The sequence below is a fragment of the Sceloporus occidentalis genome, unplaced genomic scaffold (genome assembly GCF_023333645.1).
Source record: "Sceloporus occidentalis isolate IW3139 unplaced genomic scaffold, rSceOcc1.0.p SCAF_4, whole genome shotgun sequence".
NCBI classification, from domain to species: Eukaryota; Metazoa; Chordata; class Lepidosauria; order Squamata; family Phrynosomatidae; genus Sceloporus; species Sceloporus occidentalis.
In genome coordinates, this window is record NW_028316984.1 from 88,778,760 (window position 1) to 88,794,720 (window position 15,961).

Sequence of the window (15,961 nt, forward strand, 5' to 3'; positions counted from 1 at the left end):
CTCAGTTTCTGTGCTTTACTTCTGAGCACATGTGTGTTGAACTGAGCTGTGTTTTGATGCCTAAAACCAGTTGCAATGGAGCTTACTCCTGAGCAGATATACCTTAAATTCAGCACTGCATGGTTGGGAAAACCTCATACCTGGCAACACTGAGATCTGACTCTACCCACTCTGCCCTTGGTCCTACCCCTTGTCCCTGCATTCTTCCTTATGTTAGAATGTAGCTCTTCAGTCCCCAGGTTTGAATTCAGCCTGTGGGCTGAATTCCCACTACAACCTGTTGTACACAGGTGTCTCAGGGAGAACAGAGAACTTTGCAAAGTTACGTTTTTGCACTACATCTTCCAGAATTTCCCCGATCAATATGGACACTGGTTGTGCTGGCTGAATAACTGAGGGAATTACTGTCCAGAAAGAAACTTTTCCATGTTCTGGAAAAACTGACAAGTACAAGTATGTCTGAGGATGTTTAACGAGCAGAAGCCAGGTAGTTGACTTGAGAGAGACAAGAATGTACTGCAAGAAGAGACATTCTTTAACAATAATTTCCCCAAAACACAGGACACCTTGAAATGCTTTCAAGCTTTCTGCTATTGTTTTGGCAAGCATCACAGTGGCCTCCAGGAGCCATAAGGCAGATCCAAATAACTAGAAACATATGGTGGAAATTGGGACATTGCAAGGGCAATGAGGGATGGCTTTAAAAATTAGGTCCGGGTCAGGGGCCCTTGACAGATACTGGATAATTGGCCAGGAGGTAATGGTGCCAACAAACATTTAAGGGCTATAATGGATAGCAAACGGAGTCAGCAGTGTCATGCAGTGGAATGAAAAGGAGGCTGGTGTAATTTTAGACTGAATTAATAGGAGCATTCATATCCAGGAACCTATTAGGCAATATACAGTTCTGTGCCACTCAGCAGTGATTCAGACTCCAGCTTAAGTCAAGATAGGATTTAGTTTCTTCCAGAATTCCTCAGGACTTATTTTCAATACCAAAGTTCAAACCCGTAACAACATAAAGTAGGCAGAGGTGAAAGCACCCCTGAACAACTGCAGAATTGATTTCTGCACCTAAGTAGTGTTCCCACACACCTGAGACTGGGAGGAAGAGAATCCATGAGTGAGCTTTCCTTCAAAGGGAATGCAGGTGAATCAACAATCCCATCCAAAATGCAGATTAAGGTAGAAACTGTAGCCAGACCAGCGTTTGGTAAAAGTTGTTGTGTTGTTATTTTGAAATACAACTCCAGAATCTGACATCCAGCACTGATCACGCTGGATGAGTCATTCTGAGAGTAGTAGTCTAGAAAGTAACTTTTCCTAATTTCAGACCAGATATAATCATTGATTGCATATCTCTTCCCTAAGAGTTGTAGGGGTGATGTTGAGTATTCTTAAACAAATGAGGCCCCTCCTTCCAGTGTTAGTCAACTTCATCCAGTTACTGCCAACCTTTAGCTGTGTGCCAAGGTTCCTAACTAACCATGCTCAAAATAGTGTTTTTCCATGCCCTACTCCAGGTGGAAGTCCCTCCAATGGCCAATACAGCACTCTGCAGTTCAGTTCCAGGTCCCAGACAAATGGCACAGACCACAAGGGCTCTGTAAGTACAAAGCACCAAAAAACAACTAGCTGCTGTGTCAGCTGTTGGTTGATTACAATTACCAGTCTTCATTTCACAATTTACCAGATGATATAGGGTGGAATTCTGATTGATTTAAATTTTGTCCAAGAATCTAGGAATCAGTGAGGTATCATCAAAGAATGTGCCATGGTCCAAATGGTATTATTTGTTTGCAGTTATGGTATTGCAATCCCATCTATAGCAAGATTCCGATGTTGTAAGTTGTTCAGAAACATTGTTATCAGCCTCCTGGGAAAGACTTTCAAAACATTTAGATGATCTTGCTGTAGATGACTTTCCCAAAGCATCTATTACAACTGGAATTGTTTACACCATTAGTGGTGGTGATGTTTTTTATCCTTCCTGTTGTCTTAAATTATAGTCCTATAGTAGGATGACTTATTGGAATGATGCTGTCAGTAAAATAAAACATTCTGCTCTAGCACAGTGATAGTGTCAGAGCTGTTGTGCCCCTTTTAAAAATTCAGCTCAGAGTAACACAGATTGGCAAAATTTGGCTGTCTGCCAGATGACTATAGATGGGGCCTACAAGTGCCTAAGAAAAGGCCTGTGTGAAAAGACTCCAGTTTATCTGGCATCCGGTGTCGGCTTGGTGAAAGTGGCATTTACATGGCAAATCACATGAAGTTAATTTGATGGCAGAACCAATTGCTTTTTTACATCAGTGCATTATCCCTTCTCTCTTGCCTCCCACAGCTATACCAGCCAATCCCAAAGAAAGGTTATAGTACCATGAAGTCTACCAGCTGGTCCTCCCTCTCAGCAGTGGATCTTAGGCCCAGTAAGAGGGTGGCTGCTGTCAGCAATGGTGTTGGGCCAACAGGCCCAGTTTATGGCACAAATTACACCCTGTCTCAAGCTGCCAATTCCATCACCCGCCCCAGGTCTTTCCATGAGCGGAACTACCGGGCCCGTCAGAACTATGACACCATGTCCCTGCACTCTTTGCGCTTGGTGGATGGGCCGGGCAGTCCTGGAGGTGTGGACGATCACTACAGCATCATGTCAGAGCAGCTGGATCCACTTGCTCAGCCCACTCTCTACAAAAACAGAGGAGGAGGAGGCTTCAGCAGATCATACACCTTTGAAAGGCAGATGAGTGCTGGTTCCAATGCTGTCCCAAAAGGACCTGTTGACTGGATGGATGGGGTGGAGGCGCCCCAGAATAGGACTGTCATCCGTGCACCAGCCATGCGCACATTGCAGCGCTTTCAGAGCAACAACCGCTCCCGCTTCAGCACTGGTTCCTACACAGGCCTCCAGGCTTCTCAGGGAGTAGTTGGAAACTCCTACACAGGAGTTGTGGAACGTAGTTCCCGGGCCCCTTCTGTGCGCAGCTTGGCTGAATCCAACCACCATTTGCAAGACCTGCGAGCCATTGACATGTACGATGGCCACAATACACTGATGACCCAGCGGTCCTTCTCTGGCGGGTGAGTGGGATTATTGGTGGGGCAGTTTATTCCCAAATGAGGAACAGTGGCAAAAAAAAAGAAGAGTCAGTTGATGTGGTTTTATTTTTACCTGTTATTGTTGTCGTCGTTGTTCTCCTTATCTATATCCTGCCTTCCTCCCCAGTATTGGAATTCAGGGCCTGACTTTTCCAGCTTTGCTGTTGTTGTTGTTGTTGTTGTTGTTGTTCAACTACAACACCCAGCACCATAATCATTTATGCTGATGGGAAATGTAGTCCAGCAACATTTAGAAGTCCAAATTTAGGGAAAGCTTTTTGCGAACATGGGTCTTTTATTGTTTTGTGTTGTTTTTAGCATGGCTGCTCACGGCTGCTTTTTCCCCTGAGGTTATTGAGGATATGTTCTGTGTAACTGGAAAGATGAGAATTGTCTAATTTTCTCTCTAACCTGGCTATGGTTTTCAGGTTTGATGACATTGATCTTCCATCTGCAGTGAAATACCTGATGGCCAGTGACCCTAACCTGCAGGTTCTTGGGGCTGCCTATATTCAGCATAAGTGTTATAGTGACAACGATGCCAAAAAACAGGTGAGACCAAAGGGGATGATTACCTCTCCTAAGGACATGTTGGGAATATGGTATGCTCAGGATCTCAAACTCTGGCACTGACTGATGCTAAAATCTCTTAAATGATACATTTTCAATAAATCTAGAAAAAAACATTGAGAATCTTAATGCTTTTTCTAGATTTATTGAAAATGTATCATTTAAGAGATTTTATAATCAGTCAGTGCCAGAGCTTAGAAAAGTTACTTTTTGGTGCAACTTCTAGAATCTCCCTACCAGTATAGTATTCTGGGAACAGTAGTACAAAAAGTAACTTTTCAACATGATCTTGTCACATGATCACTTTAGTTCAGAAATCCAACCTTTAGTGGTAAAACATGGAAACGTTATTCAGAAAGCAAAGATGTTCACAGGAGATGCATGTTGTCAGGACTGAGGCATGAGCGGTTACACAGTATAATTAAAGCATGTAGCAATTCAGACTTTGCATAGGCTTACACTTCATTCATTCATAGAACTAAACACTTTGACATTACCTCATTCCTGGGGCCACCCTTCCTTCCAACCTCCATAAAGCCATTCTCATGGGACTGGCCTTCAAACTCCCAGCACAATCTCTGCTTCTGCACAACTGCTCATCAACCACTCTATGGAATGTAGGCAGCCAACACCATCATTAACCTATGACAGTACATCCCATCTTCCAGTATTAAAATGCTACAAGCACACACATCATAGCTCTATAAAATATAGCAGAAATCTGAGGGGATTGGATCCTGACAACCTCTGAACTATTCTGATTACCTTGATTGTGTGTGTTTGTGTGTGTGTTGAGGGGAGATTGTTTGGGCTGATAAAAGAGAAGTTTGATTTAGGTGAAGTGGGATGATGTGAATGCCACACAGTGATCTCCTTTTTGATAATAGGCTCGTAGTCTCCAAGCAGTGCCCAAGTTAGTGAAGCTCTTCAACAACTCCAACCAAGAGGTGCAGCGCCATGCCACTGGTGCCATGCGCAATCTCATCTATGACAATGCTGAAAACAAACTGGCCCTGGTGGAGGAGAATGGCATCTTTGAGCTAATGCGCACGTTGCATGAGCAGGATGATGAACTGCGCAAGAATGTTACAGGTGAGAGAACATTTGCATAGGGCATGTTGTGAGGCAGAGAATTTATGGGCAGTTAGCTCTGTCCTACCACAGAAATGGAAGAAGATAAAGGAAACAGGGATAAAATAATGAAACTAAGCTGTCATTATTCTAACCCAATGTTTCTTCAGCTATCTGGTTTGGGGTACTGGAAGTCTTTCCCCCTCATGTGCCAAGGACTGCACCATATTTGGCTCAAATTATTTCTTTCCTGGAAACTTGCTGTGAACCAGCAGTCAACAGTTACAGATCAGCATTGGTCCATGGACCACCACTGTGAATAGCACTGTTCTAACCAATACACAACTAAATTTTTGTTCTTCCTCCCCATGAGAACCAATGGGGAACATGTGGGCTTCCAGATGGCTGTGCTGTCTACAGCTGATGGGCAGTTGCAGTCCAGCAATATTTGGATGGCCACACTTATTCCCCAGCCCTGGTTTGAAAGCTACCAAATGTCACAATTAGTCACAAAGTGTTTCCAGCAGAGAGCAAGTCATGACACCTGTCATGAGGATGTTGCCAGAAATAGCCTCTCCATGGGAAAGTCATCTTCTGCCCAACCCTTTTTGGTAGGGGTGTGTCCTGCACCTTGAGTTTTGCTGTCCATGCCTCATGGTTCAGCAGATAGTTTCTGGAGAGGGGAAAGTCATAATATGATCACCCTGATCCATGTAGGTAGTGTTAAGATTTTTTTAAATTAATTTATTATGGTATTTATACCCCACTCTTCAACCCTAAAGGCTATCACAGTGGCTTACAATTATTATTTTTAATTAGACAGTTCCCTGCCCTCAGGCTTACAATCTAAAAAGACACAACACAAAAGGAGAAGGTAATGGTGGTGGGAAAGGGGATCAGGTCCAGCAGTTCCTCTCTCCCTCTGAGGACTGGACCATGGCAGATGGACTTGAGGGAGGGCTCTGCTTCTTAAGGATAGATCTGATGGCATTGGGCCTGTCTTTTCACTCCCTCCTAGGGCAGATGGAGACAGATGCCATGGAGGGAGGGCTCTTCTTAAGATGTTACAGTGGGCAGGGAATCACAATCTTATGGGGCAGCTAATTTAGGTGACTAGCTCCTGGCAGATGGCATGTGTACATTGGTTCTTACACCAGCATCTAAAGACCATTGGAGTATTTGTTTTATTTTTTTATATTTACATACTGCCTTTCAGCCAAATTCTAAATGGCTACCAGGGCAAATGACAGGAAATAGGTCTTGCACATTCACTGGGATTAAGGAATGCAGGACCCCCTGTGATAGTGGAAAAACTGAAAATTTAAAAAAACAATATTTTTTACTTGACAGAACACATCTCTAGGAATCTCTAGGTCCTCCAGTACAATTCTGCCAGAAATTGGCCATAGAATTGCACTGGAGGACCTACACAAGTCTCTAAGGTTTTTTTTTAGGAATCTCTAAGGTCTTCTGGTGGATCTTGACCACAGAGTTCCTCTAGAGGAATTAAAGATTCCTAGAGATTAACATATTAATCAAATACATGAATAATCAAATCCACAGAAGTAAAAGCTGCAAATGTGGAGGGCCAACTATATATTAGAAGCTACAGAGAGCTAGTGGCTCCATTGTCAGTGGGGTGGTGAATCTGCTCTGGGTTTTAGCCTGAACTTTAAAGGAGCTACCCAAGATGCTGAAGCTGTTTTGAGGATAAAGTTTGGACTAAAGTAAACTTTAAATATAAAGTTTGGACCTTTGATAAAGTTTGGACTAAAACCCAGAATGGATTCACTTCTGCTTTGGCATGAGAGCTACAAGCAGCATTAAAATCCATACTGTATTTTGGTGCAAATCAATTCTAAAGCATCTAGCAAATAAAACCAAATACTTATGTAATTCTAAGGTTCTGAGGCCAGGAGAAAATATATTAACAGCAAAGGAACCCCCCACTTCCAGATGACAGTGAATAAAGTCCACATATTACCATTCATTGGCAGTTAAATCTGAAAATGTGGCTTATCCAGATGCTGCAGAGTAGATAGAGTAGGAGCAAACAAAGGCTGGGAAAAGCTTGGAAAAGTTATTCTTCTGGAATGTAGATTTCAGAATTCCTTCAGTCAGGATGACCACAGAGCCAGTCTTGAGGTTATGACCCTGTAACCCAACCATTAGCCAAACTTTACCTTGTAGACTCCCCCCCCCCCCTACTATTGGTGAGTCATTGGGAAGGGAGAAGTGTTGTGCTGTGAATCATGAGAGGCAGATTTGTTCAAATAGAATAATAATCTGTAGCAGTGATAATCTGAAATACAACAGGGGTGACAGTTTTAAATGGATTAGAGAGGTGCTGGAGAATGGATGGAAATTGCCATTCAGAGAAGTGAAGGGGTTTATCAAAGGTCACAGAACAGGTTGGTGGCAGAGCTGAGATGAATGACTCCCCCATTTTAGCCATCTGCTTTACCCACAAGAAACCAGATTAAAAATGGTACACATTGTTTAAAAAAATGTAAAAGGCAAGTGTATAGGCCTTTTACTCTGAAACAGCCTTGCTTAGTTTCTACTTTCATTGCTAGGGGAGCCTGCAACATGCATATTAATTGCCTTTGCACAAGTAATGTTGCATATTGTTTGGTCCATACACCACACTGCCTGCAACTTTGTACTGTCATCCTTGTTGACACTTACTTTCTATTCCCAGTCCCCTTCAGAACAATCTAGCATTTGTTCATTTTCCAATATTTCTCAACCCACAATTTTCAATCCACAAATAACTTCACGCTGCAAAGACTTGTCACTGGAAGTAATCAATAGAATACCAGCAAGTCCCCAAAGCTCCTGGCTTCCTTGAAAGTGATCCCAATGAAAATTGAATGCTGGCCCATTCACAAAGAAAACTTGGATCAGCACCAGCAACCCTTAATAGAGGAAAGCACAATAGAAGGCAGATTTTGGAAAGACATACACACTGAGAAAGGGACACCCTCAACACTGTATGTTGAGCACAGAGATAAATATAACAGGGGAGAAAGAACAAGGGTTGAAGATATTATTCTGGGTAGCTTGAAGGTGTCATTGCATAGGGAGAGCTGGAGTACACTGAATAAAGAGATCCAGCAAACAGGAGAGATTACATGAGCTTCGATTGCAAAAGGGCCTTTCTAATCCTGCCCAACAGGCTCTGATTGTCTAATGGGAAAGTCAGGCCCACAAGCTATGATGCAATGAGCTTTAACACTTATTATAAACATGATAGAGTCTGTGAAAGCGGTTATAGTAGAATACAATTGGAGGATGGTGAGTGTAATGCTCAGATATCACAGCCCAGGGCATACCTTATTCTGGGCACACAAGATAAGCCATAGGTTAATGGTATGTGTGGAGAGGGAAGGGAAGAGACAGGCCAGCTGCCTCCTTGCCTGCTTGCTGCTGGCCATGTGCACCCAGGTGTAGGGTGTGGAGGTGTGGGCCGTGTATTTATTTCTCTCCTTTTGCCCACCACATGGTCATCATGTAGCAGCATCTATGATGGTTCCTTTCCTCTCCTGTCCCTTTGAAGCACATATGCTGATTAGTAATCACATATCCTAAAATAAAACATTGCATTAATGAATTTACTGGTTTATTGTAGCACTTGCCACAGCAGTACAGGATGAAATACAGTCATGTGCAAGGTTCACTTTCTGATTCAGACCCTCTCACTGAGTCCAAGAGCTCAATTTGTTGCCTTTTCTTTCTCCCTAAAAATCAAACATATTCCCACTAATGCATCCTTCTAAAGTGTATCCTTGACCAGCCAATTCTGTGTCATCCTATTTGTCACTGATCAAATCTCCCGCCCTGTCTCATGGCATTAAAAGCATTGCTTTTAAGGAGCTTTATCCCCAACAAGATAAAGGCACATTTAATTTTAAAATCAGGTGTTATCGCACTTGCTGATGGCTGGACAAATGCAGCCCGTATGCAGCACATTGCTTTTAAAGCGCCTTATCTTTGATGGAATAAAGGCGCATTTAATTTAAAAACTGGGTGTTATCGCACTTGCTGGTGCCAGGCAAATGCAACCTGTATGCAGCCCAGATCCCAGCCATGCTTATCCAGCAGCTTTTCAAAGACGGCAAAATCTTGTTTTTAAAAAGCCGCTGGATAAGCATGGCTGGGATCTGGGCTGCATACAGGTTGCATTTGCCTGGCACCAGCAAGTGCGATAACACCCAGTTTTTAAATTAAATGCGCCTTTATTCCATCAAAGATAAGGCGCTTTAAAAGCAATGTGCTAATCTCTGAACACACATACATTCACTTTTGGGAAATAGTCTATTTCTGAGCACATTGTTCCTTTATTTTCTGTCACTCTTTCCAGCCCTTTTCATAGTAGGCACCGTGCCTTTTCCTACTTATGACCTAGTGCTCCTAAACTGACAATATATGCTGACTCTTCCCCACTCCTATCTGAATATTGATTGTTGGAAGCACAGCCCAAACTCTTGTGAAATGAACCTTGAATTCCTGCTTTGTGTCTGTTAGATGAAGCAGAACTCAAACACTGTGAGAATCATGCATTCATTTGCTTTAATTTTTGAATATCTACAGCTTGCGACAGAACTTCCCCCAGGTAAATGTCATTGCCATGCATTGCCTGTTGCATTACCTTTTTCTCCCTAAATGGCCAGGCAGTTTGCTCTTTGACATTTAATAACAAATGTGGGAGTGGATGTTTTGCTGCTCTTTTGAAAAATGTATCCAAAGTAGTTATTGATCCAGACTCCTCAAAGGGAAAAAATATAATTTAAGCCTTTCAACAAAGACATTTACAGTCAGCCCCCTATTTTCTGGGGATTACAGCTCCTGGCAAAACTATCTGGGCCTGATACATGTCCTAGTTCCTCCCAGCAATCTCTGACAGTAGAAATCCTATAACCCCCACCCCCAATTTGTGAGCAGAAATAAAACTAGATGATACAACACATTTAACATATATTTCCTAAGAAGAGATTTTCCCTCCTTCAAGAGATGAACGATGATTGTTTTTCATAGTACACATTTGTCCTCAACTGTGGCTCTTGTATTTGGAGTGCTTTGTTTTGTGACTGGCTCTTGCAAGGTAATCACACACCTGATTTGTGTGATTTCTGAAGCATGTTTCTCAAGACCCCCTGTTATGAGAGGAAGAACATGCTTATTGCAGGAGTACACATTCCCCTTGGTTGATCCCAAGCTTATCTGGTGATTGCAGTAATCAATGTAGTGTTGTACTGATCCAGTAGAAGTGAGTAGCCATTTGGCTTCCGATCCATTAGTGGGAAAAGCCTGCATCTAATTGCAAAGCAAGTGGCTGGCAAGGAGTCTTGCCCAGTAGGGACATGGGAGCTAGTAATCCAAAACAGTGGCACAGCTGATGGATGCATTAGCATTGTTACTGCTGAGGTCCCTAAAATGTAATGAACATAAGGGTGTGTTATGGGCTAGCACTAGAGGGCCTACTATGAGCAGCCTACTCAGGATCCCCCTCAAGTCTGGAGAATTTGGCCCTTTTGTATTTAAGGAGCTTCCCTGTATAGCAAGGGTGTGAATTTTGCAGCTTTCCAGATGTTCTTGGGATGCAGCTCCCAACAACTCTAATAAGCACACCAACTGTGAGGACTGCTGGGTATTGTACTTATACTGTATTGGTGGACTGCGGGAAGAGTGATTCCCAGCAGGAAACAATTGAGAGAGCAAACTGATCTGGTCAAAGCTAACTGAGCTTAAGGGTCTGAGACATTATTATCCTGTCAGCCTTGTGGTGGAAGGTCTCCAACCTAAGGGTCTGCCAATGGAAAGAGGTTAGATGAGTTCTTGGAAAATGCAAGGTTGACACATGGCAGAGCCTGCAGGGTGATCTTGCTGTAACACGTACGTGTGATTCAGTTGCTCCATTATTTGCAGTAAAACATCTCAGTAATGCTGAGAGTTTTACAAGGCTTGGATTCATACAGGTTTCTACATGGTCTCTTGACACATCGAGTGTCTGCCTGCTTTTTTTTTTTTTTTCCTGATGTCAGAAATAGACATTTCTCTGGGAGTTGCTTGGTCTCACCTTATTACTAAGCAACTGGTTTAGTGGTTTAACAGACAGTAACCCTGCATTGCATCTTGAGAAGCCTTACTCAAATTAACAGAGTTCTTGTTAATACAGATTATTTTGTAGAATAGAGCTAATGATTTTATACCAGTTTTCTTCTTGTTCTTCGAATAGGTTGAACTTTGCTTATTTTGGGTATTCATGTGAGATCTTTGCTGTGGATCCAGAGTCAGAGGCTGAAAATGTTACTTTTTGGACCCCAGCTCCCAGAATTCCACAGCCAGCAGAGACACTGGCTAGGAGATTCCAGGAGCTGTAGTCTCAAAAAAGTAACATTTCCAAGACAACATGGGCCCCATACAGGCAGGCCAAAATAAAGCTGCTTCAAGTCACTTTGGAGGTACTCTGTTTAAATGATGCATGTGTCCTAAGAATCCAGAAGCTGAGCCAAAGCTGCACTCCAGTCCTTAGGATTGGATCGTGGCTTTAGCGTGGATTCCGGACTCTTAGGACACATGCAACATTTAAACAGAATACTTCCAAAGTGACCCGAAGCAGCATTATTTTGGCCTGTCTGTATGGGGCCATAATTTTACATAATTTTACATACCAAGGTTGCAGTCTGAGCCTGGGATGAAGCCTTTGAGTGACCTAGTCACAACCTGGAAACAACAGCCCAGAGGCCATGAAGACAGATGCTTAGTGGGAGGGCTAGCCAACAGAGAGTTTGACTGTCTCTTCTCAGGCCCAAAGCTGATGCCTGCCTCCTGGACAGTGTGTATTATCTTGGGATTGGTGCTGGGGTTTCAGGTGCAATTCTGAATCTAATTTGAGTGTACATCTGTAAAAATTTCCAAAAGGCTACTTGCATTTTTAGTGCTGTGGCATTTTATCTGTTTGGAACTGGTTAACTGCTTATCAGATGTTTCAATGAAGATTTTGAAAGTAGTTGATTGATATTTGCTTTGTTACATCGATTTTCCAATTCATTTCAGCTGCACTTTAAATAGCATTGCGTTGGAGGTTGGATGTTTGCTAGTGCAGTGCTTAAGGGACGCTGTGTGGGGATGTGAACAGCTTCAGGGAGACTTCTTGCCTGCATGTAGATATCCAAATCAATGGAAGCAAAGATCCTAATGAGATGACAGACAGTTCTGGGGAAATCAGCAAATAGTAGACTTCATGGTATCAGAAATTTGGGGCAGAAAACAGTGTTCTGGGACAATAGGGGTGCTTTGATTCCTGGTCCTAGTCAGCCATGGGTTTCGCTTGGATACCTTGTGCTAAGTTATCTTGTATCACCCAGTGAGGTGGGTAAGCCAATCTAACAAATTTCCATCTTTGCAATGTGGTAATTTTTCATGTGAATGCTCCAGAATTACTTTCAAGGGTTGATTCAGGATGTGGCAGGTCTCATGCCACTGGTCTCCACAGTAAGGGTTAGGAATCTGCAGGCTTGTATTTTTAAAAAAGATTCCTCAGTTAGCTTTGACCACAGCAAGGGTGAGGAATCTGTAGGCTTCCTTTTTCTTAAGATTCCTATCATCCCTCACCATTGGTTCTGCTGGCTGTAGCTAATGGGAAATGCAGTCCAATAATCCACTATAGCAGAATTCACTACTCAGCAAGATGGAAAACCACACACCAGACCTGTGGCACCAGAGCTCTCTGACAGAAAAGGCTAAATATTTTGCTATCACAGCAACTTCATTCTGTGTCTAGATATTGCTAGGAACTGTGTCTATAAGTTGCCTGACTATAAAACTGAAATGTGAATGATCCATTTCAAAGGTATATTTCAAGGATTAATAGGATAAGGATAAACCTTTGGAAGCTTTTAAAAAGAGGCTGGATAGCCATCTGTCAGGAGTGCTTTGATTGTATATTCCTGCATGGCAGGAGGTTGGATTGGATGGCCCTTGAGGTCTCTTCCAACTCTATGATTATGTGATTCTAAGTACTTTTGTTCAGTAAAATCACATGGTGGTGGTGGTCATCATACCTAGGGATAAAATGGTAGCGCTAATATTAAAGATGCTTCCCATCCTGTAATGATGAAGACCTTCACATCTTGTCAAGCATGGCATTTTGTCTGCAGTGAGATTATCCTCTTTTCTCTCTCTCATTGTTCTGCAGGCATCCTCTGGAATCTGTCTTCCAGTGATAATCTCAAGGACCGCCTGGCCCGTGACACCCTGGAACAGCTGACCGACCTGGTTTTGACCCCACTGTCTGGCTCTGGCAGTGCTGCCATTATCCAGCAAAATGCCTCTGAGGCAGAAATCTTCTACAATGCTACCGGCTTCCTCAGGTAGTCTCCTTACTAGGAGAAATGTATATGTCATGGTCACTGGAACCAGAAGAGAAATCTTTACAAAAAATCTTTGTATAGGATCATTTAAGAAAAATGGGTGCTGTTGCTTTCACACTTTAAAACAGGGGTGGGAATCATATGACCCTCTTGATGTTGCTGAGTTGCAGCTACTAGCAACTCTCAGCCAGCATAGCCAAGGATGAGGAATGCTGGGAATTGAAGTCCTAAAGTGTCTGAATGGCTGCATGATTCCCACCCCTGCCTTAAAATTACCATGGCAGTTCAAAGTGGGCCACACGGCAAGCTGTCCCACAAGTTCTGGAAGTGTTATCCTTATTCAGCCCGTTTGTTAGTCCATCGCTCAGGCTGCTCCAATATTGCATAATTAATACAGTTTGACACTACTTTAACTGTCTTGGTTCCATCCAATGGAATCCTGGGATTTGTAATTCTCTGACAGAGAAGGCTAAATATCTCACTAAACTACCATTTCCAGAAATTGGAGATTATCAGATGGGGACAGGACAGGGACGGGGATTGTTCTCCCATCCTTATCACCGTTGCGCAGAAGCATTTCATAAACATTGCACTTATCCCGTCATTGAAGTGGAATTGTATTAACGCAAACTCCCATTAATACAAACTTCAGTGAAAGGACAATGACAGGATAAGTGCAATGTCATATGAAAATCTTTCGCACGATTGTGGTCAATTGCAGTTCAGGGATGGGACACTGACAGGATAAACATAACGTCGTATGAAAATCTTTCTGTGAGGATAGGAAAAGGACAGGACAAGAACTTCCTTTTCCCCATCTGATAATTTCTCTAGAGCCGTGGCAGTTAAAGCAATATCAAACTGCATTAATTATGCAGTGTAGATGAAGCCTTTTATTCACACAATCTTAACTTGGCAAGACTTCAGCTAGTACACATCTAGGTCAGAATCAAACGATGGAGGGCACCTATTAATCTGCACATTGCACTTCTGTCTGTCTAATCAAAGTCCACACTGAATCAGCACTTTTAATTAAAAGTAGTTTTACACATTTACTAGAGGTGTGTAAGATCACCTCCTGGGTTTTCCACTGGACCACAAAGTGGGTCAATTTAATTGACAGAAAGAACATCCCCTTTTCTTTGCCTGGAGCTAATTTGACTGCCTTGACACTTTGTCCAGATCATATTTTCCAGTTCACATCCAGCTGCAAGGTTAGGGAGAAACATTTACCTGAGATATGCTGTTTCTTTCTCAGCTATTATGTGGTTTGCAAACTGAGAGAGGGGACAAATAAGCTTGGCCAAGGTGTGATGACAGGTTGTTTCTAATGGTGATTTTCACTTTTGTGCCTCCACTGTAGGAATCTCAGCTCTGCTAGCCAGCAAACCCGGCAGAAGATGCGTGAGTGTCATGGCCTGGTGGACTCCATGGTCAACTATATCAATCGCTCACTGGAAGTGGGAAAGTCAGAAGACAAGGTGAGCCTTCTCCTGGACACTGGCAGTCTTGGCTGAGGGGTAGATGCACGTGTGTGTGTGTGTGTGTGTGTGTGTGTGTGCCTTCATATTTTGGGCATTGAGGGGGAGACCCTCATTGTGTGCTCATATTTCTTTAGATATGTGATTTTTTGACAGTCATTGGTATTTTACTGTATTCTCCATCACGAAAAAAGACCCACCACACTCATTTCTTAGGGCAAGGTTGTCATTTTGTTTTTCAGGGAAGACGCAGAGCTTGGAAAAGTTGTCTCTTTGGATTCTCAGGATCTCATCAGTGTGGCTACTGGCTTTGCTGGCTGGGAAATTACGGGAATTGTACATTTTTACCAAGCTTCCAGAACAAACTGCTGGATGAGGCTTTTGTTTCTTTCAACTAATAGGGCTGTTTTTCTTAGTAGCAGAGAATGAGCTTCTTTTTCAACCCCATGTTGTAGAATCAGAGTTAACTGTTCTGGAAATTCCTGACGCCAATTATTGTTTTTTATGGTGATTGTGTGTACAAGGTACCTGCCTCTTAAGACCTGCTAACATAACAGAGGAAGGCAAAACATAACAAATTATCCAGAGAATATGCAGACATTTCTGAGCTTTGAAATGGCTGTTAGTGGAGTGCCATGTGCTTTTGCAGAGAGAGAACAGAATGTGGAAAAATAACTTCTATTATTGCAGCTCCCAGAATTCCCCAGGCAGGGGATTTGGGGCGTTGGGTAAGGAGTTCTTGGACTGCATCTCCCAGCAGTTCTAGCCAGCATACCCAGTAGTAAAGAATTCTGAGAACTGGAGTTCAGCACCATGTAGAGGGCTGCATGATTTCTATCCTTGCTGTACACAAATGTTGACAGGACAATCCTGTATGCATCTACTTAGACATAACCTCCATTTACTTCAATATCACTTACTTGCAGATAAGTTCACATGGAATTGCAGCCTGACGTAGAAGGTTATTGCTCAAGTTAGAACTCCTTGGGATTCTACTTGTATATCCTTCCTTGTCCTTGGCAGAAAGGCATTGTAGAAGCCTCCAGGCAATAAATCTGCCTCTACTCCTTTTTCTTTTTTTTAATTTTTAATTGGATTTTTAAAGTGTAATACAAAACAAGGAAAAAGAATGAGAAAAAAGGAAAAAAATAGAAAAAAAGTGAAGGGAAGCCCATTGGATATGATTGTGGGCTAGGCATATATATATTAATGTAAACTGACCATATTTTTAAGAATATGTTTTCTTGAAGTTGACATTGATAAAATACTCCTAAAAGCCAATGAAGATTCTCATTGCAAGTGGCCTCAGGCAAACATTTAGAAATGCAGATAATAAATTATTAAAAATGTATGTGTTTATCAGAA

At 42.5% G+C, this 15,961-nt stretch overlaps 1 protein-coding gene across 1 annotated transcript in view; it reads left to right on the plus strand.

The window, feature by feature from the left end:
- PKP3 (plakophilin 3) overlaps nt 1-15,961 on the plus strand; it is a 48,158-nt gene that overhangs the window by 20,965 nt on the left and 11,232 nt on the right. The window contains exons 2-7 of the mRNA XM_089523088.1: nt 1,524-1,606; nt 2,345-3,081; nt 3,528-3,651; nt 4,557-4,761; nt 12,941-13,115; nt 14,479-14,596. Coding sequence (XP_089379214.1) covers nt 1,524-1,606; nt 2,345-3,081; nt 3,528-3,651; nt 4,557-4,761; nt 12,941-13,115; nt 14,479-14,596 — 1,442 coding nt within the window. The remainder of the gene's footprint in view (nt 1-1,523; nt 1,607-2,344; nt 3,082-3,527; nt 3,652-4,556; nt 4,762-12,940; nt 13,116-14,478; nt 14,597-15,961) is intronic.